The 22,256-nt window shown below is 39.0% G+C and overlaps 1 protein-coding gene across 1 annotated transcript; it reads left to right on the top strand.

The window, feature by feature from the left end:
* The first annotated feature begins 11,743 nt into the window (after nt 1–11,743).
* LOC116691949 (hepatocyte nuclear factor 4-gamma) lies at nt 11,744–21,550 on the top strand. Its single transcript, XM_074783861.1, is given in 15 exon segments — nt 11,744–11,911; nt 14,961–15,072; nt 16,821–17,001; nt 17,554–17,653; nt 19,363–19,412; nt 19,414–19,519; nt 19,701–19,811; nt 19,853–19,871; nt 19,939–20,030; nt 20,032–20,054; nt 20,056–20,069; nt 20,802–20,886; nt 20,888–21,109; nt 21,189–21,226; nt 21,507–21,550. Coding segments are annotated over 15 exon segments (1,365 nt in total).
* Nucleotides 21,551–22,256: the final 706 nt, after the last annotated feature.

The raw sequence follows: 22,256 nt of genomic DNA, 5'->3' as shown, positions 1-22,256 counted from the left end.
CTGCAAAGAGGGAAGAGAAAGGTAAAAGAGAGGGAGAAAGAGGAGCAGTCAGCTGCTATTTGCCTGAGGACCTTGTCTGCTCTCACCTGCTCTGTTTGGCAGCAAATTTTACACCGTCTAGGACACAAATTGGCATTCTGAACTCTGGTTATTCCTCCAGTATAATCTAATTAAAAGACACCGCCAGTGGGGTAGAAATCAGAGCATTATAAAGTTTGATCGACAGACAGACATAAAAGTGTTTCACAACATACTGGGCACGAGTGTAAAACTTCAGAGCCTTGGCTGGAAGAGGTTTGGGATAACCGAATTAGCCCAACTACACGCTCTGTGGTGAGTATAAGCACAATATTAGGTGCTGAAATAAGATTTTACCGTATTTTCAGCTTTGAAGTCCAGCCAAAAACTTAGTGACTGATATCACATATCAAATTATGAAAAGGACGAGTGAAATGGGTGTACTGTGTGCAACAAATGTTTTTCTTTTCTTTAAAAGCATGGCTAAGTATAGAGTTTCCTGGCCACATTCCTGTTTTGATATTTTGAAGTAAAAACACAGTTGAAAAAAAAGAGAAATGCACAACATGACAACTTTTTATGAAGGAAAGGCTATAAAAATGTACATGTTCAAGTTGAGAGAGTGTCTGTATGGAAATTTACATCCACTTGAGATGCATTCTTGACTAAATACATTTTAGCGTTTTTACCCCAGTATTTCTATTCACAGGGTCGAAAAGACTGGAGCTCATGTGTTAGAGTTAGGGTGTTAGATTAGATTAGATAATACTTTATTCATCCCACAGCAGGGGAATTCCCTTGTTACAGTAGCATTCTCTACAATAAAATGAGCAACAACATGAGATTTTACAGCCAGTACTGATTGGGACAATCTATAACTAGTCCTAGTAAAACATTGGGACAGCCTTTGTCTTGTTCTAGTGTCCAGTGTTCCAATGAGGAACAAAAATGTGTCCAAGCTAGCTAGAAAGCTAAATCCTAATCATATAAAGGTTTGAAGTAAAACTATTAGGCTAAGTATTGGCAAACCATGAAAATACAGGTATTCTCAGGTAATTTATTAATTAAAATAAACAGGTAATTTTTTTTTTTTAAATTAATCAACCCAAATTTTTTTCTCCTCTATCTGTAAAATTTGTGGGTGCAGTCAAAATCTGCTGGCAAAGAGTGACAGTAGGGTCAGTCTCAATATAGTTTTTAGGTCTCTTGTCTCTGGCCATGGAAGATCTCAATGCTATATCAAACAATGTCCTACAACAACCACACACCAATGCAGAATTTGTCTTGAATGTCTAAGAGGGCAGATTTCTAGTTCCTTATCACAACTACTCTGCAGGAAAAACTCTGCTGGCAGAAAATGTGGCCTTCATTGACCATAATCCAAATTTGTCTCAGCACCCCTCCATTGTGTAAAAAGGCTTTCAAAAAATGTTTAACCATTTGACATAATAGTCATGGTCAATAGTCATCACACAAGAGATTGATCTCAGGTGTTACGTATGCGTAAAGCTAATCTCAAGTAGCATTAAAGCTACCAAACATTCCATCTAATTATGCAGTTACATTACCAAAACTTGTTACACAAAGTGCCCCAGAGGCATATGCAGCTCAAAAAGAATAGCTATGAGTACTTTACTACAACATTAACCACTTTAAAAGGACAATTGCAAGTTATATCTACATCTAAACAAGAGAATAAATGGATTCTTCCCCCTCAAACTCAACATGGACAACATATTACAGCCAAAGCCTACAGCACAATGTGGGACTTCTTAACAGACATAAATAATAAGGCTCTCCAAAATGTCAAGGACAGCTGTGTGAAATGTTAAAGGCAATAGTAAAACAAGGCAAGTAGGCCAAATACATTTTCTATTTTGGATAAAAAAACTAAACAGTGTAGTAAGGGAGATGCTTCACAGGAGCAGGATATAGTAAATCCTACTTGTCAGGAAGCATGAGACAAAGACTGTCAACATAGAGAGGAAAAACCCATCTAATATTTTGGCGTATAAGACAAATGTGACCCCTGAGACTGTCCAAACAATGACAATACATCATTGCTCCCATTAGCTGCATACAGGCTGAAGGAAGAGCAGTTTAATTTCAATGCTAAGCTTGCAGGACAATCACATGTGACCTATATTTAGTGATCTGCATACTATTCTCTTAATCCTGAGGATTGTGATAGTTAAAGACTGCAGTAAAAGTTCTGACCACATTGTGGTCAGTGTGAGGCATGACCAAAAAGAGAAAGCATCAAAAATAGTCTTATATAGTGACGGGTGGCTGCTACTAACTTAACAGTTCAAAAAGATACTATTTTTAGATAATGTACTTCTATCTGAATACATCTCTCTCAATGCAACTTGTATAACACCATGTGCAGTCAATGTTTTGACACCATATTAATGAATAAGATGTTCTCCACAGGCAACTTCTAGGAATTGTGGATTGGACATTTGCTAAACTAGAATTTCTGGTGGACTGAATACTTTCTCAGTCTGGAGTAGTCAGGCTGAGGCCAAAACAACCCACTGGTATCTCTTACAAAAACATTCCGTGTGAAATCAGCAAGATATTTATTGTCAGAGAAACTTCCTTCAAGACAAGTACCAGTTCACCAGTTTGATTTGACAGTATAATAATTCCTTGAGCCAATGCAGAGCACACCACTCAAGTGGGGGAGAAAGTAAATGTAAAACTGGTTTTACATTCACATGTATTTTTAACAGAGAAGAGCAGAGAGACGCTTTTGGGACGGTTTTCCGTCGACCGTAGCGCCTCCAGAATGCAGCACAGACACCCCTAGTGGAATTTAGGGGTTACTGTACCAGTAGGAATTTCTCCGACTTGCTGTTCCAGAGCCATGACAAAAAATGCACTACCTTTAGTCTATAGGAGTAGTTAAGAAGTGCCTGCAAGAGGCTGCAAATAAGCTCACAAAGACCTTTAAATAGAAAAAGATAAAGTAACCTGTCCCTTGCTCTCAACTGTTTAACATACAACATACAAATATAAAATACTGTAAGAAAGACCAAGAATTCTACTACATCTTTAGTGATATTGATCAACTTTGTCTAACAAAACATATTACCTTTACTGTTGGTTTGTGTCAGCTGTGAAGTATGAAAATGTAATTTGCATTCTCAGACCTTCAGACTTCACCAAAAATGCCAAAACTTAACCAAATGTCATTTTAAATAACAATAAGCACATTTAATTTCTGTGAATATGAGTGTGAAAAAATGAATGTAATTGTGTCTCCATTTACTATCCATCAATATCTTGTAGACATTGTATCCCTTTCTTCTTTTCATAATTCCACATGGTAAATTTCCTGAGACCCTAATGAGAAAAGCAGAGCATGAAAATGGCTACTGGGTCTCCTCCTCCATCCATTCTTCTCGGTCTATGCTAGCGGAGGTTTTTTTTTTTTTAATTTTATTTAATTATCCCACAAAGCCCTTTTTTTTTTTTTTTTTTACACTGGGCCACCAGCTTTGCCTTTGTCCTACTCCCACTGTGTGAGCTTTGTAATTTAATAAAGCTTCATTTAAGAGAGAAGTTGATTAAAAAATTAAGCTCCAGTGATCACAACAGCCTCAGCCCTACCCGTTTTATGAAAAGATCCAATATTTCACATTATGAACATGTCGGCTAGAAATTATCACCGCAGGACAGGCTAATGCTTTCCATATAATTATATGAAAATGACAGCAAACCCCACTACAGACAATGACCCACTAAAATATGGAGAATTACAAGAGTTTACAAAATTTCACTCCATTACTTTCCTTTTCCCTATTACTCTATTACTTTTCGCTGCTGTCGAACACATTCTTACTTGCATTGCGTCAAAAACCGACGCTTGGTCAGGTGCCTTTGGCGTTTGTTATTGATGCAAAACGTCTCCTTTAGCATCATATTTAGACACGCTTGGTCAGGACTACTGGAGTGACTTTTTGATGCTGCGGGTCGGGACTCAAGAACGGGACAGTAAGGTTTAAGAAAGAAACGTGGGTGGGTTACAAAATGTACAATTCAATGACACGTGGGACAAGAACACAAACCCTGGCCTCCTGGTGAAAGTTCTGTGTTGTATGACCCATCCACCACCCCAACCAACCTCCTTACACAGATTTTTGGTCTTTCCCACTACTCGCTACCGCTGTCGCTCTTAATACTATCTCATCTTACAGCGCTGCGGTCAAGCTGCTACTCTGCCCCGTTGCGTTCCATACAGACAGTTAAGGGTGATTTTTGCGTTGGTATCCGACGCTGAGAGCCACTGCCAAAGAGTATTTTACGAGTTGTGAGAGTGAGAATGGGTTGTGCTGTCAGCCTATCATCCACGTGTTCATTTTTCCAGTCATAATAAATCAATTTTTTCCGCTTCACCTGACAGCAGGTGACCGCCAAAACTTCACACAGGTGTGAATGAGATTTCTTATATTTCTAACTCTTCAGAGAAATGTTGACACTGTGCTGCAATACTGGATTGAGAAGGACAAATCCCAGCCTAATGCCCTCTGCTTGCTTTCACTGTACAGCATAATTACTTTTGTACTCAAACAAAGTCTTTGAAATGCAATCTCCCTAAGTTATCCCATCTGTGCAGCAAAATGTACACAGGCACAAAAAGTCAGTAATATAGAAAATGTGCAAGCTGTCAACTCCTATTATAAAAAAGAAAGAAAACTAAATGATAGATCCAATATCTGGACTGCAGCTTAAAGTTAAATGCCTTCTCACTGCTGGAGAAACATAATCCGCACAATTAATGCTTGAAAATTATAGCCTGGATCTAGTGGCAGTTTTGAACCATAAGTTATTGATTTGGAAATGAAAACCTGTACTGTTCAAGGTTAAACCCAGTCCACCCTCATTACTGCTCTGTCCTTGAGAGGCCCACACCAGGGCTGCTGCAAGGAGTAGAGAGGACAGCTTTAATGAAGGTGAATTTAATGGGATTTAATGTAGCTGGGGGCAATGGAGCAGCAGAGATATAGTTTTAACAAAGAGCAAGGGACCAAGGGTACAGCCAAGGGAGCAGCCATTTTCCTTTCTTTTTATTTATTTCACATTTGGCCGAGCAGAGTAAAAGCACGCCACATTTTTGTCTGACTCAGCCCCAAGAGACAGTGGTTATACTTCTGTAGTCAGGACAATACAGGCCTCTAGCTTACCATCTGAGTATTCACACAGATATTGTATAACAGGGCATCATTTTGACAGATTGGAATACTCTGACATTATGCCGGACTAGGATGGGCAATATATTTTGTTAAAATGGTTTAAAAATGTCTACCATATATATTTTTCTATATTGTTTCGCAATGTTGAAAAACCAGAAGCCAAACTGTGTTACGACAATATTTACATCATTTGTACGCTTTCATTATGATTCTTTGACGTTATGTTCATTTTGCACTTAAGTTCTAAATAAAATGAAAAGATATTCAGTACTTTTAATTTGCACAGGTGTACAAAAACAGGTTTTACCATGTGGTTATTTCATATATATTTATTTAACTAGGAGAAAACATGCTATATTGTGATAATTATTGAGCCATGAAATGATCTTTATCGGGATAGAACATTTTGGCCATGTCGCCCAGCCCTAATTGGAATTACAATGTTTAACCATGATCTTTAAATGTTACTTTACCTTTTTTGGCTATTTTCAAACAAGGTTTGAGTTTTAGATGTTTATAAAGTGAAGTTTTTCTTTCTAAGATGGGATATCAAACATTTGGTCCTCAGTATTAATGTGTTTTAATCCTGCAGAAAGAAACACTATTGACCAGTAGTTCACATTCACAGTCATGTGTAAAACATCTTTAAGGAGCCCACGAGGGATCAGAGTTACAATTTTTATCATCCCTTCACACAACTTAATAAGGTCTATTCTCCCTCTCCTCTTACTGAGCAAGTGTTTTGATAGACTAAGGCGATTGCATATTTGCATATGCATATTGCATATCATGCTTCTCCAGTTCAACATTGTGTGGGTGACTTAGGCTGCTTAACACAAAGCTTTAGGACAAGTAGTGTTAAAAAAAAACATTTTCATAACCTGGTTCCATTAATAATTGTGTGGCACTCTCACAAATACAGGACCCCATAATTTGCCTCATGTAGCTTGGCCCCTCAGTTGCGAGGTCGTGATCACATGGCTATCCCCTTAACCTTTGTGAGCTTGATGTGAACAATGTGTGGTTTCTGCAAAAAACATTGGCCCGCTCCTACAGTAATGCCACATAAATATGCCAAAATCTTGAAAAGCAGGAAAGAAAAAAAACTTTAATACCTGGATTTAAGACCTTTGCATCGTCATTTCTCTTGTTTCTTCCTGTCCTTTCTTTTCCCTCTTTGAAGATCTGCGGTAGAGCTGACAGGGTGCTAATTCACAAACAGAAAGAGAGCAGGAAAAGCAAAGATGTGATTACAAATGACAATGCTATATAATTCATACAGTCTGTGTTGTTATCAGTAGCAATTCTTAATTATCACTCTGGGCCAACAGCCAAACTCATTACTGATCATTGCCTTGCCTTCCTCTGGAGCTGGATGCAGTATAAAAATTAACTCCTCTTCTATCCTTCACTTTTTCCATAGTCTCATCAAAATACAAGCAAGATAAGTTTTTTATGTTCTGCTTGAATTGAAAAATACGCTTTACTGTATGTTTAATGCTGAATCACACTGTAGGTTATTAAAAATAAAGCATCTCTGTATGATCAAATCAGGAGCACATATTTAAAGACATGTACTTAATGTACAGTACATGCACCAACTAATTAAGGAATACTTTTCAAAAACACTAAGCCTCTGCAAGTGTGAATGTGATATTAAAGCAAAGGGCACTAGGAAATGAGTAAGGGGCAGAGGCTACTCAGTCTGCCTTTTTTTCTGTTAAGACATTTGAGAACATTTGAGGAAGAAGCTACGAGACTTGACTGACAGGGGTACTAAACCTAGATCAAGGGGCGCCAACAATTCCCATGCATACAGACAAGATACAACATAATAACCTGATAAAATGGCCATTAGTGTGATTCCATGCCATACGAAAGTTAAATGACCAGATGATATCAAGGTGCTGCTTGGCACCCATCTGCCTGTATAATCATGGTGACTCTTTGTGTCATTTTGTTTCAAGTTAAAATGTTCACAAATAAATGGTCACAAAATAAAATCAGGCCATCTTCCATAAAAAATAATAATACAAAATCATATATGAAATACATGGATTAGTAATGTTCAGGTTTTATTGGGCAGTGCTCATAATGTGATTGAAAAGTACCAAATGTTTTCTGAGAAATCTTTAAACGCCTTTGAAAAGCTCCCCTGCTGACCTGCAACCAAGAAACCTCTTTCAGATTTTTCTTTTGCCAAAGAATGTCATGTTTATTTTGAAGTGGACTTAAGGAACCATGCCAATGCTAGTTAATTTTTTCAAAAAGAAAATCTGCAATAGCTATAAAAGTGAGCTGCATTGTTCACACATCTGCATTTTCCATTTAATCTTTGACTTTCATTGGTGCCGTCTTTAATCATTTAAACATACTTCAAACACAACTAAACATCAAGTATAGGTTTGAGAACAAGTGTTTTAATTAAAATGCTGGTTTACAGATGAATATGGTACGAGCAAGAAAAAGATTCAGATTTATCCACAGCTCAGCAAATCAAATTGCATTTTCTTTCTGACACTTTAGAAACTGCAAATACACTGCTTCAAACTAGTATTAACCCTGACACACAAAGCTCCAACGCATCTTCAGATTTCCTTTTAACATAACCCAAAAAATGTCCTTAAAACAGATGGGTCGCATATGAAAGCATCTTGAGAAGGCCACGCAAAGATTTTTTTTATTAATTGTGACAAGGAAACAGGCAGAAGGGCTTCTCCACTTGAGCCATTCTTTAACATGTGTTTGCAGTGGTTTGTTCAACCCACACATCTCAACTTACCTCATCTACAGCACTCAGGGTCATACTGAGACTTTAAAAGGATATAAGGGCATAATCACTTTAACAGCTCTGACTTCAGCAGTTACTGTTAAAGCACTGGGCTTTGATGTCACCAACTTGTTTCATCACTATCAATAAGTGTCAAAAAGCAACTTAATTCATCAATATTGTTTGTGAGGTTTGTATGTATAATCTGCACTTGTGATTTATACTATTGTAGTATAGGGTATTGTATACCCTAAGACTATAAATACACTTTAAGAGAATCAATCTCTGGTGAGCACAGGGCCACACACAGCTATTCAGTGAGCCCAGTTAAGGAATAGTTTGCAATTTTGTGAAATATGCTTATTTGCTTTCTTGCTGAGCATTAGATGAGAAGATGTATGCCACTCATGTTTGTAAATATGAAGCAAACAGACAGTTAGCCTAGCTAAGCATACAATCTTGAAACTGTTAAAACATCCTATCCTGACTTTGTAAGATCTTATGTTGTTTTTTGTTGTTACTTGAATACAAGGGGTGCAACGTGGACACATCGTCAGTGATGCTTCCGGGGTCAAAGGGTGTTTTGGGTCTTACATCAGACGCCCTCACCCAGGCGACCCAGCGGGGGGTGATCAGGCCCCAACTTGTGTCTAGGTAGCACCCTACGCCATGCGTCTCCCTTTCTTAACCAGAGCCACCATGAAGCCTTTTTAGCAGCTTTCAAGATATTCTTGATGGCTCTTTGCCTGTGCAGTCCACAAATCCCTGAGAGTCCCAGGAGCCAATGTAGAGACTGGCCTGCAAAGCCTCTGCAGCCCACTTCAACAGGCTCACAGCGAGCCTTCCACCCGTTCCACCAACACTCAGCTATCAGATCAGCGTATTTGGCCCTCTTCTTTTCCTGGGCTTCCTCCATCTGATCTTCACAGGGGACAGTTAGTTCAGCACCCCCTGCTTGCTTGCAGCAGACATCAAGACCATGTTCGGTCGGGCTGATGTAACTGCAATGGTGTCCGGGAATCTCAATCGTCCCCCTACGTCCAACAGGAGGGCTGTCTTTCTGGGGGGCTGAGGCTTCTTGCCTGCTTGGACAAAGGCAATTACAGACTTGTTTGGATGATTCTGCTCTCTGATGTTAATGCCAGTGCAGAGGGCGCCAACGATAATGCTCATCTCCCAAAGTCTTTGAACAGCAGCTGATGTACTCTAATGATCCCCTTTTCTGGCAGAGTTGGCAAAACAGGTGAGTCCACCAGGCCTCAGGTGAACAGGTTGGCAGGGCTACGGTGGAAGTCATACACTGACTGGACCAAGAACTTAAAGTGGTATGGCTCTGCCTTCCAAAGTTTTGCCCAAGTGATCTTACGGCCTGCTGTATGCTCCCACCTGGTCCAGGCCCCCTGCTTGGACATACCCACCACTCTGCTGAAGCGAGCTTCCTCCACCTCGGCAAGCTCCCGCTTCTCCTTTCCTCTGGCTTTGTTGTAGCATGGCTTCGGATTGCTACCAAGCCCGGCCAGCCCAGTAACCACCACGCCCACCAGGGTGCTGTGCCACAGCCTTGCCTTCGCCCTCTCCACAGCATCCTGGTTGCGCCACTTCCTACCCCTGCTGAGGAGACTTTAATCTATGCAGAAACTGAAGTGTAAAAGCAACATTTTGTGGTTTTACAGCGTTATACGTCAGAACGTTTCTTGGCCGGACGCAGTAACTTCTGACTTGACGTGTCATCACTGTGAGTACTTGTCACTATCGGTACGTTTACATGCACATAAATATTCCACTATTATTTTGAATTTGACAATATTCCGAATTTGATACATGTCATGTAAACAGCATATTCCGGTTGGATATTCCGAATAAGGCTTTTTTCCCAAATATAACATTTTCCGATTAAGACTGGGATATTCAGATATTAATCGGGTTTTGAAGGCATTGTTTGGACATGTATACAGCACATTCGTTATGTGTCTCGATAGGGCTTTTTACCACATGGTAAATTATTGTCAGCTTTATGTGTTGCTATGGTTTCTGTACACAAACCAACCAGCCAACAGTTTGCAAGGCTGGAGACCCAATAAGAAGGAAAAAACACAGCTAACGTTACTTTTAAACAGCATCAAAGACAATTTCTAGTCTACTGAATAACAGAAAATCTAAGAGAACGAACTAAAGATACTTCCATTTCTCCTGTATTTACCCATTTGAGCAACTGCTATTCTATTCGTTTTTTTCTGTTAGCTTCATTTTAGTTATAAAAGCTGCATTAACCAATTTTGACAACTAGAAGACAAAAATGTAAAATACACCAACGCAGCCCCTGGTATAATATGAGCAAGACGTATGGCAAACTACAAGTTAGCTAGAAATAAATTGCCTAATTATCCAACAGACACAACAACATTAACAGTAACCTATCATCTAATGTTGTGTTTGTGGCCAACTGCTGAATTGAAGTCAGGTTAATTTCTTAGTTTTTAGTCTGGTTTTCTAACTCTTCAGACATATCTTAGCTGTTAGCCTGCTAAATTTTCACCTGTAACGTTAGCCTACCTGGTAACGTACTTGGGTGGCATCTGTTTTCTGTAAGAAACGTTAACATTAAAAGCTAACTTTGAAAAACCCGCGGGTCGTTTCATGTTCTTATTGCTGTTTTTAAGACATTTTTCAAATTTCTTAAAGCCTATTCCAGCTGCAACACGCAGTGTTCCGTCTGCTGCGCAGTAAAGAAGTTGACAAAGTTACGGCTGTTTCAATTAAGCCAGAGATGACAGCCGGAAGTGACGTTTCTTTTTTGCTTGTTGAAAGTGAAGCAAGAAATATGCTGAAATAGGCTGTGGACAAACATATTGCATAAAATATAGCCAACAAACATGTTTATCTCAAAATGAATCCTAACAAATATAACAACAATAACAAATGCACCTTGTTAAAAAGAATCAAAAAACTATAACTCATGTTATATGGTTGTTCATTCTATATCACATTCTTTGAGGACTGTGAGAATTGTAAGACAACACATGTAATCACCGTTGAAGGGGAAAATGTCATAAACGTTACTTACTTCAAATGTAATAATGAGAACGTATGTACTATTGTAAATCTCTTTATTTTATTATTGAAGTTTCATATTCACAAAGTTAAATGCTCTGTCTACCCCATCAAATTCACACATCATAAATTCCAAATAAATTTATTGAAAAGTGACAAATATGGACATTATTGTAGGCTACATGGAAAAAATGGAAATTAATGTACATAACCTAAATAATCTGATGAATTAGCCTACCGTTAGGAATAAGTAAATCTAGGAGATGTGTCATACTGTCATGTAGGTCAGTTTGGTCAGCTTGAATCTGGAAAACTAAATAGTCTCACTGTGCAACCCACTGAAGATAATGATTATATTCAACAAGGACCAGAAAACTAAAACTCTGGGCTGAAAGTAGACAACAAATAAGAAATGCTATAAAGTGTGTTTGTTTTTTGTCTTTTGTGGTGTTTCTTTTTTTTTTTGTAGTTGGTGCCTCATGGATACAACTCCATGCAAGCCAAATTGGAGTTCTTTTCGAGAGACATTTTCTATTTGTTGATGAGGGTCAAGTTTTGATTACAATCCCCTGAATTGTAACTTACAGTGTAATCTAAAGTTACCACAATAAAGCTTCTTCTGTTCCCATCATCTGGTTCTGCAGCTCAAAGTCTGATCCTCTACTTTGCAGTCAACAACATCTATCCCTCAACGCATGCTGTGACAATGGAGTTGCAGAGCGGCAAAGACAAAGCACTCGTCACCCATCTGAGGTCTGTATGTGTCCATCTGGAAAAGACATTGGGACAGCAGGTTGTGGGGGCAACTGGAGGCTCTATCGCCCTCTCGAAATGCCTCACAGACCTGGTGGTGTCTGTGACAGGCCCTCTCCCAGTGAGCTAGCCTCTATGATGAATGGCCACCTTTCGACTCTTTATCGCCCCACTAAATCATGCGCTCACCATGCTTTTAAGACCAATTTTTGCTGCTTTGTTTTACTCTCCCCGCATTTTTGAATGAAACTCCAAAGGCTTCATTTTTTTTATACTGTACATCATATTAATCTTTAGGGGTTTATCATTGCATTGGTATTCATGGGGAGATTTGAGATCTAGCTTTATTAATCAAATTCACTGAGACAAATGTGTCAAACCTTGTACGGACTGGAGAAATGCTCCACAGAAAATGCTAAAGCACAGATATTTCCAGAATAATTCATTTTATTTGTTTACTGTTTTCTAACCTGTATCTGTTATGCAGCACTCATGTCTTGTGTTTTTACGGTAATTCTGGAAAAGCATACATTATTTATGTGAGTGAGGGTCACACTTGGAGCTGGTCAGAGCCAGTCCGAGCCCAGAGATTGCCAGGCAGACAGTATGTCAGGGCAGGGGAGAGGGCCTGAGAAGAGGCATGATAAATTACTAGACAATGGATTTTGTTCTGTTTATGAATGTCCTAGTCTTTATGTGTACCTGCATCTATCTTTTAAAACTGCATTCTGTCATGAATACAAAATATCTAACTTTGCTGTTTAGGCACATTGCAGGCTTCAATGTTTTCTTTTCACAAAATATAAAATAAAATAAAAATATGATGTTATTTTAGCATGTAGTTGTGGTTAGTATGTAGTTGTGTAAGTGTAATCTTCCCTGTGGTTAGCTTTTTATTGTAAGTAAAAAAACAAATACCTCTTACTCATTTAATATAGGCGTAAAAAGTCATTAACAAGTCTAAATTAGTTAACTTGGAAGTAAGCTTGTAAGCTATGTTTCATTTAGGAGAAAGAATCATGATTATGCCACACATCTTTAATATGTTGAATTAATTAATATGACCTAAATAATGCTTATTTATTTATTTAAAATAAAAAGATGGGTCATGGATGCTAACACTCACACACAAATAAATATAGAGGAGATTCTACCTATGAAAGTGTCCCATAACTGATATTTATCACACTGCATCACAAAGGTTGGGGGCTTGGGGTTGGCCAGATTTGTTGTACTCTCTCTCCCTCTGGTGGACTGCCTTGTCGTTTGTTCTGAATGATTAATCTGTATGACGGATTTCCTCATCCACAGTGAATCAACCAATACAGATGGACAGAATTAATAGTTTTGTTGAAACTAATTAATATCATATTCAATCAAAGCAAAGTGTGAATTAAATCTAAAGTTTAAGAGTTGAAAACGTTTGTAGTTAGTTTTAGTACATAGTTCATGGCATCACATGTCTTTTATTTTGACAGTGATGTGTTTTGATTCACAAGCCAGACAAACAGTATTCATGAGCCATTTTTTATCCTTGCCACTTATAATCTCACAGAGCAGGAAGCCTATTCTGCAGCCCTCATACTGTAGTCTTTCAGGTTCTGATGATCTATCAATCACCTAAACAAAGCTTGGGTGTGCGAGCCACTGCCAGGAGAGGTCTGACCTGCAGCCTAGTGTGACATTCGAGGAAGGAGTTCTACTCACCCAGGAAATCCCATTACACCAAAGTGTGATGAATAGCAGTACTGGGAAAGCTCATATGTGGTCTGACATATAATTTGTTATAATTTGAAAATAAATAAATAATAAATAAAAGAATAAAAAAGTATGAACATGTTCACCTTTATCCCTGTCTTTCACCTTTTTTTTAAACTCTGACCCAATACACGCACACCATCTGATAGTCTTAAGGTCTAGAACACAATGTACATCTTTGTCGTGTTTGAAGCTACTGAGATAATGACTTGGGAACTTTAATTAATTAAAATGTTCAAAAGCAATAATTATTACATAGAAAGTAAATATAGATATCTGGAAATTAACAATGAGATTTTTTTTCTTCCTAAACCTGACCGTAATGTAGTGTCTTTACTACAAAGAGAATGAATATAAACTACCTATTCATGTTTTCAGTGAATGAATAATGAATGCACCTTGGTGAATTGTTTACAGTATGTTTTCTGAATGGCATTTCTCAAATGTAACATGGCATTTATAAAAAATGATGAGTGAGTAGTTTTGCTGAGCCATAATGGCTTTTCTGGAGATTCAGGTGTGATTGAACGGCAAGCCAAACTATCTTGAATATTTATGTTATCTGAATCAAAAGGGTATTAGATTAGCTTTATTTGTAAACTCCAGTGCTGAACAATAACACCAAAGATATTATGACATGCTACTTTTGAGCAAAGGTGAAAAATGGATTGAAGTCCCTCTCCATCATAAAAAAAGTAAAAAACTCTTTATCAACACTATAGGAGACCCCAAAAAAAGTCTACACACTGTAAGCAAATGTCACTTGAAACCCCTGCAATGGTATTGTTCAATGGACACAATGTCACTTACCTTAAAACTAAAGGTTAGGTTAATCAGGCATCTTCTGTACTCTTATCAAGAGTCTCCCACTGTGCTTGTTTGTGCTTTATCACTCTTCTGTGCCACATTGATTGTCCAAGGTGAGAGAATACCATGTAAATCTGCAGCTCAAATTAAATAAGACATCCCAGCATGCAACCATTGGACTTATCCTTGTCTTTTTTATGATGACATTTGTCTTCTTGATAAAATTAAGTAGTCATGAATAAATTGTGTAACACATCGTGCAACATGCAAGTCAAATCTTTCTTACAGGTCTTCTAGGTTTACCTGTCTCTGAACTCTCCCCGGCCTTTATATGCTTTACTGATAAGAAACATGCAGACAGACAGTGGGCCAAATTTTTGGAGAGGAAAAGCACGGAGCAGCTTTTCAACTCACCACAAAAATGTTACACGTGACATTGTGAAAAAGTTCAACACCAGCAAAAAACAAAAGCTGCCAAAAACTGTGGAGAAAAACAGCTATCTACACATAGGATACCTGGGACAAAAAGGAACTGAGTTGAATAAATGATCTGGGAGTCACTGTGAATATTGGTGGAGTATAGCATACTAGTCTCAAAACCACAGAGCTTAATCAGAACCACAAAGCATACTGGGACTATCCTTAAACTGGAGTACACTCATTTCAGCACAGACACTGAACATTCAAACAGCATGATGATGATACCACTACAAACAATTACTATAGCACATGGGTCTCAAACTCGCGGCCCGGGGGCCAATTGCGGCCCGCGGGATGATATTTTGTGGCCCCCTTCTTGACATCAAAGTTAAGTGTTAGTGCGGCCCGCGCGTTCTGAAACTTTTTGTCATTGCGCTTGTCACTTATGGGCTACCGTAGCAGTCTCCTGACAGCGGCGTAACCGTTGTCAAGCTAGCTAAGTACCCTTTGCGGCAAATGCCTGAGGTTTGACAATGTGAGGTCTGTTGTTGTGAAATGCACCAACCATATCAGATCTAGGGGTTTAAAGCACCGGCAGTTCCGCGCCTTTTTTTGAGGAAATAGAGGTTTTTTTTGGAATACTTGATGCGGCCCAGCTAAACCCAGACTCTACTTGCAGCGGCCCCCAAGTAAATTGAGTTTGAGACCCCTGCTATAGCAGTATGTATAATATGTATAACATGTTGGAAATACATCAGTTTAGGGCTGAAAACTAATGATTATTTTCATGGATCCATTAATTGATTTTACTGCTCTCAAGTAATGTCAGCTTGTGGCTATTGGTCTACAAAATCTGAGGATACTTTACAATAATATGATTACAGTTGAGGAACTGGAAACAGTTAATTGTTTGGGATTATTGCTCATCAAATCATTTGAACAATAAATCAATGATCAAAGTAAATGCACATTAATTTTCTGTCTTTCAATTCATCGTTTCTGCCTACAAGGTTACATTCTGATCTAATTTCCTTCATAATCTTATCCTCTGTCAGCATTATAAGTAGGGCTGAGTTGAATCAGGCCCTTTTTCCTTGTTACTTTAAATGAAGAAGCTTTACCAACAGGCTGCTCTTCAAATCCAGATAACTGCAAGGCAAATGTACTCTAATCTCTTAATTCAATCTAACTGATCCTTGACCGCAGAAAGCATTTTCTTGTTAAATTGTAATCCCTAGCTGCTTCATCTCCCTAAACTAAATATGCAATTTACATACATTATAGCCTGCGGCTGTACAGTGCGAGCTGTGCAGGAACACTGCACCATCAATGTGTATTTTGACGGTCAGTGCTTTCAAGAGAGACAATCCTGCACGAATCAAACACTGGCAGGATGCAATTTAGAGCAACATGGAAGGAGAATAATTTAAACAGAGCGCCCTCTGTAAAACTAGTCAAAGGAGCATAGTGGACTTTGGCGTGCCGCTGACCTCTAACTGCTTTAATTAAATGAGTCTCGTCTTCCTCCTGAGTAATAAGTAGCAGTGCTCCTCCGAGGCCCATGGCATTGGCAGCCACATTGAGCAGTGATATCTCTACCTATAACCCTGCTTTTATTATCATCACCACTGCTCCTGCCAGACCTATTAAACAGTGCCCAGCTGTTTCATAAAGGACCGCAAATTCACATTCAACACTCTGCTGCAATGTTTCTTCCATGGACAAGGTTATTTCTGTACACAGGGGGTGGAATACGATTCATTATGTGCCTTTGTTGATGAGAGTGATCATGAATGATTGTCCCTGTCAAGATGCCTGTCTGCTCCATACAAAGCTGATGTTCTCTTAGCTACGTGATCTGTCTCAGATGCTTGTGGAGGTTCAGAGGTATTCATTTTTTCATTAGCAACCAAATAAAAGAGATCCATGGCTTAAAGGTCATGGAGAATCCCACTCCCTTGCAATGCTAAGGTCTATCACATGTCACTTACACCTATTCAAACTTTTTTTGTGTATACTGTATTTTTTGGTGTCTACCATATCTTAATTGACAGATTTGCCAGTGTCAGCACCCACCTCATCACTCCCACAGCCTGATGGGGATATTACTCTATTCCATATGCATAGACAGAGTCATAAACATGATGGTGCATCCAGCTGTGATGGCTGCAAGGATTTCTTTAGTAGGAGCATTTGCATCAGCTACACTTACAACTGTGAGTTCCAGTAATAAAACAGATCAGTATTCAACTACATAGTATTCATTTTAATATCCACCATCATAATAAAGTCTCTGGTGACAGACAACACACACTAGGAGTAATAATGATGGCATTGAGAATAAATATAAAAGTGTTTTATTCAAGTTGAAGTGACAAGTTATTCGATGGAGTGAAAGTTATCACCAATTGTACTGTAGGGTGAGACAGACATATCTTACAGTAGAAACAGCAAAACAACGTGGCGGTCCTAGTCAGTGGGACCAGTCCAGGCATGGAAACAATAACATGTATAACGAAAGAGGACTCTAAAGCAATGGTGAGATGTAGCTGTAGGGTAGCACTTTCCCATGTGAGTAGTTCGTTAGTTCATACTGAGAGTAAATGTACATTCTTAGGAACATGATATGGTTAATTCCTAGACCTCAGAATATTCAACATTTGTCATTTTCTTTTACTGACAAATATTAAACTCCATCGATTTCACCCATCAAATTTTACAGGCGTTTATGGCGTTCATATGTGAATAAAAGTTGTATAAAGCCTGTTGTGTCTCCAGAGGGAGCTGTGTGGCTGATCAATTGCCTCAAGTGACACAGCATACATTTGGGGTTGAAGACAAGTTTGAAAATGAAACCAAATCTGGGAGTGAGGAAGAAGTAAGCTTACCAGACCTCTGTAGCCCCAAACAGCAATCCTGTTGCATTGTGGGTAGTGTAGTCACCAGGTTTGGGGAATGAAGGCAGGAAGAACACTGCCTGGAATAAAAAAGACAACATGTTGGCTCTGCTGCACAGATTTTTATAATGTTTTTAAAATGTTATAAAAGGTTATTAGAAGAAAATACATATTTTGTCATCGTTCATTTCCATGTGTGTGTTTATGTGCAATGTGTACATTGTTTCCGTGATCTTACATCGACTCCAACAGATAAGCAAGGAGAAAAAGATGCGACCAGAGGAGCCATGAATGGTTTCTACACATAAATAATTAACATGGTTAGGCATACTCAAATATTTGCTCTGCAGTTTTCTGAAAATACATTGGGCAAAACCCCATGAAGTGAAGGCCAGGGCTACTCATTTAAATGTTTACTTCACTTATTTTCCTGGTTTGCATATTTTTTTTTTCAAACTAAGCCAGGAGTACAGTTATGGTAAAAACACACAAGTAAAGCATTAAACTAGACTCCTCTGGCAGTCAGTCCTTTTGCACTTAACTGTTTACTTCTGATGTAAACAAGATTCATTTGGGACATTGCCATGCAGGACCATGTCAGTGAAGCAAAGAGGGGGCCTCCCACACCCAGTTTGATTAATACGCTCCTGATTGGTTGCTGAGAAGACAGCGGATGACTGATTACTCTGACACTCGTCCTGTTGTCTGACTTTGTAGTGCCATATTGGAATCAGTCTGACTGAGGCCATACGAGGCTTGCTCTGTCTTTGATGACGCTCCTCTACAAAACTTAATCCACACCATCAAGCATCCAGGCACCCACATCCACTTTTTATTGTCAGCAGCAAAATGGCTGCTGTCAACATCAGAATATCAAATCAAGATATATCAAATAAAGATAGGTCTACACAACAGGATTAAAAGATAACCTTCTACAACTTTGTTTGGATGTACTTCATCCTTCAAAGGGTGTCTCAGAAAAGTTTTATTCCACATCTGTCTTCTCTCTAAACATCTCTTTTTTTCAGGGAGAGTCAGAGACAGAGGAGAGAAGCAATGTTACATATTGTTTCCCTCAGAAATATAAAGAAAACCTTTAGTCACTGTTTTTTACTCTTTAGTCACATTATTTATCAGCCCAATACAGCATAAAATTTTAATGAAGATCTAGGTTACTTGAACGGTGTTTGGTGTTTTTTGCCCCCAACGTCTCCTACCAGGCAGCGCGACAATGGTTATGCTTAGGGTTAGCTGCCTGGAAGGCAACGTTGGAGGCACAAAAACACCATAGAGCTTCTTGAATCTTTAATTACAATGTAAAGATACACTTTACCACACACTCACATTACTTTGTGAAATGAATACTCCCCAATCATTTCACATTAAAGAGAAGCAATGTTTAATAACATTCTGCTACCATACTACTACCATCCCGAAACAAATACACTTGAATCCCCCCAAAAGGTTTTTCTCTTGAAGTTCTGCCATAGTTGTGATGTAGGCAACATTCGGCATGGCTAATGTTGGTATGAACAGCAACTTCAATTTCACAACGAATAGATGGACCTTGTGGAGGCAAAGAGAAGGTCTGCATCATATCTTGGATTATGTGCCGATGTTTGTGTCCCCCCCTCCCCGTCACTATCACCTGAGCCCACTGCAAACTCACATTTTGCTTTGCTGCTCTCAGTTTCCAGCTTTGGTCTCACCTGGGAGTCATGACATCAACACCAGAAGGACGTGTGGAAGATGTGTTCAAGTCCATGAAGCAGCAACTCCTCCTGCTGGCAGAATGGGCAAAACACATCCCAAAGTTTTGTAGCATCTCGGTAGATGACAGGGTATGAATGGGACCGAATACTTAAGGACGTTTATATTTTGTCAGTGCAAAATAATGTAACAGCCGCTGACTTAACACTTTCTTTCACAAAGTGTTTACATTTGTCAGTTCAGGTTGATTCTTTGATTGACCAGCCACATGCAGCTGTATGTGACGTGTAAGGCTTTATGCATTTGTGTGCAAGTAACTATGTTATGAATCCATTTGCAGAACACCTTATCCTCAGACTTATCCAAGGGGCTGCAAGACGTTCTTTGCCTATTGTAAGCTCATTCTATGACATGTAAAGCCTCCTGCTGGTTGTGTCCTGCTACAATTCACTTTTACATTATGTACCGAGGGGGAACTATTTGTTTTAGGTATTGCATTTGTCTATCTTCATGTTAAAATAGCAAATGAATGGCTATGTTTACAGTTATTGAGCAGGTTTGAGAGATACAGTAGAGGTGTCCAGAATGGCATTCAGAATCCAAGAGGAGCTGGTCAAACCTCTCAGAAATCTGGACATCACAGACAAATGAGTTTGCTCACCTCAGAACCATTCTTCTTTGCCCCAGGTCAGCCCAGTCAGTCTGTCAGCGCTGTGGTGATATCAGTCTGGCAATGGGAGACTAGTGAAAGGGTGACTGTGGGTTGCAATTTCTGTTATGCTACTTGACCTCATCCATTGCACCAGACAAGGAATACATGTTTTTATGTTTTCTCTTGGTTTAGTTTATTTTATTTGCCCTTTGCGTCTGTAGTTTAGTCTGAGTGTTCTGGCTTCAGGGAGAATATTCTAATAATATCAGGATGTGGTGTGATCCTTGGCAGTCAGGTAGCTGTCTGCTGAACGTAATGGCCCATTTACCTGAGGCAGTAGTACGACAGGCAGGCTGGAAGACCAAAGGACCCAAGGACTGGATAGATTCAACTCCGCCCCACAGCCCAGCAAATTAAGACACTCATATACTATATTAAGTATTTTGTAATAATTAAAAAATGTTTGTAAGCCTTTAAGAAACCATTTTTAAAACATCTATAAACATTACATTGTTTGTTTTTAAAGCTGTGAATGGACTGGCCCCAACATTATATTATATTACAGTGCATTAAACCATATCTCTTTATAATCAGTCATTCAACAATCATATTTTTGTCTGATCTTATCTACACCTCATTGTCTTTCTTTCGCTCATTGTTATTGTTAACAATTCCTCGATCAAACTTTACTTAAGTGCATTCATAGCCTTTTCTTTACAGTGTATGCTCTCCTTTTTAGTGTATGTCCTCTTACCTTCATCTTGCAGACTGTCCGAGTTTGGAGAGTCCTCAGATGATTCGACATCTGTGTTGTCAGGCCCATCTGCTGCTACAACAAGAAACCTGTGCAGCTGAGGTTTGGGGAGCTCCCGATGATCCTTTCACCCCTGCAGAGTGTGGCCTGGCAAATGGTGGAGACTCTCCATTTAGCACAGCTGCTGGGCAAAAGTGGAATGGACAATATGCTGCAGGGAATGCCGCTGGGGGAGGGAGCCTAAATAGGACAGGGATTGTGTACAGGTAGGGGACACTGCTGCAGTATTAACTCACAAGACATGTATTCATATTATACAGTATGCTAAACTTTGAATTGTATGGAGCTTGTACTAACATTATTATTGAGACATTTCCATCATTTAGTTGAACACTCTCACTGGAAATGTCACCTCCTTCATCTCTCATGTTTCAACATGTAAGCATTCACAAATCAAGTTATCACAACAGGAGTTTTCCATGACTAACAATGTAGATACAGTAGTCTTATCAAGCTAAACTGCGTTCTGTTATCAAAATAGTCACCTATTAATCCCAATAATCACCTCAACATTTAGTGGCTCTCACCTGACACTTATTTTCATAAAACTGAAATGTATTGATAGACACTGAACCCCTATATACTATATTGTTGCTGATGTCTGTCTCTGTCTGTCTCTGTCTGTCTGTCTGTCTGTCTGTCTGTCTGTCTCATACAGCTCTTTCAAGTGGCTTCCCTGCTGCCCCCACAGACTGGCACTAAGGTGTACAGACATGGTGATGCTGCCAATGTGCCCACGGCATACCAATGGCACCTATCCACACCAAGAAACACCTCAACAAGAACAACAACAACTTAACCAAGGAGTCGAGAGATGTTATGAGTTTGAGACAGACAGAACAAAGACTAACATAGACACACACACAGCCACATACAGTACACACAAAACCCACAACTGGGTGAAAAAAAAAAGTTTTGTTTACTTGGACACACAAGAGTGATGCTGTAATCATTATTCATTCAATAATGTATCTTTGAATCCAGTATTGTTCATTTGTCTGAAATGGAACATAAATAACATTCCACAAATCACAAAAGACACAGTAATACAACTACTGACATATGATATGCCAATAGGTTAACGCTTCAACTTACTCATTCCTATCACATGTGTGTTTGACTTGTATATGAAGCTGAAGTGAATGTCCCAGAAATTGTCAGCAGAGGGCGCACAAAGCCTGCTCAGAAAAACATTTGTTGCCCTGTCAGGCAAACTTTTCTTTGTTAAAAAAAACCCAAAAACATTCACTCATGTGGTCAGAGGTTTGCCATGTCAGAACGTAGAAATAGTTAAATTTCAAGTAGCATTGCCAAGTTGGGCATTGTAATCATTGCAAGGGTCATTTTACTATAGTGAGGATTTACGCATTTGTATCACAACCATTTTGATATACAGAATGCTTTGTGA

The sequence above is a fragment of the Etheostoma spectabile genome, chromosome 1 (assembly GCF_008692095.1).
Source record: "Etheostoma spectabile isolate EspeVRDwgs_2016 chromosome 1, UIUC_Espe_1.0, whole genome shotgun sequence".
Classification (NCBI taxonomy): domain Eukaryota; kingdom Metazoa; phylum Chordata; class Actinopteri; order Perciformes; family Percidae; genus Etheostoma; species Etheostoma spectabile.
Note: the sequence above shows the minus strand (reverse complement) of the source record. Positions and strands in the feature narration are given on the sequence as shown.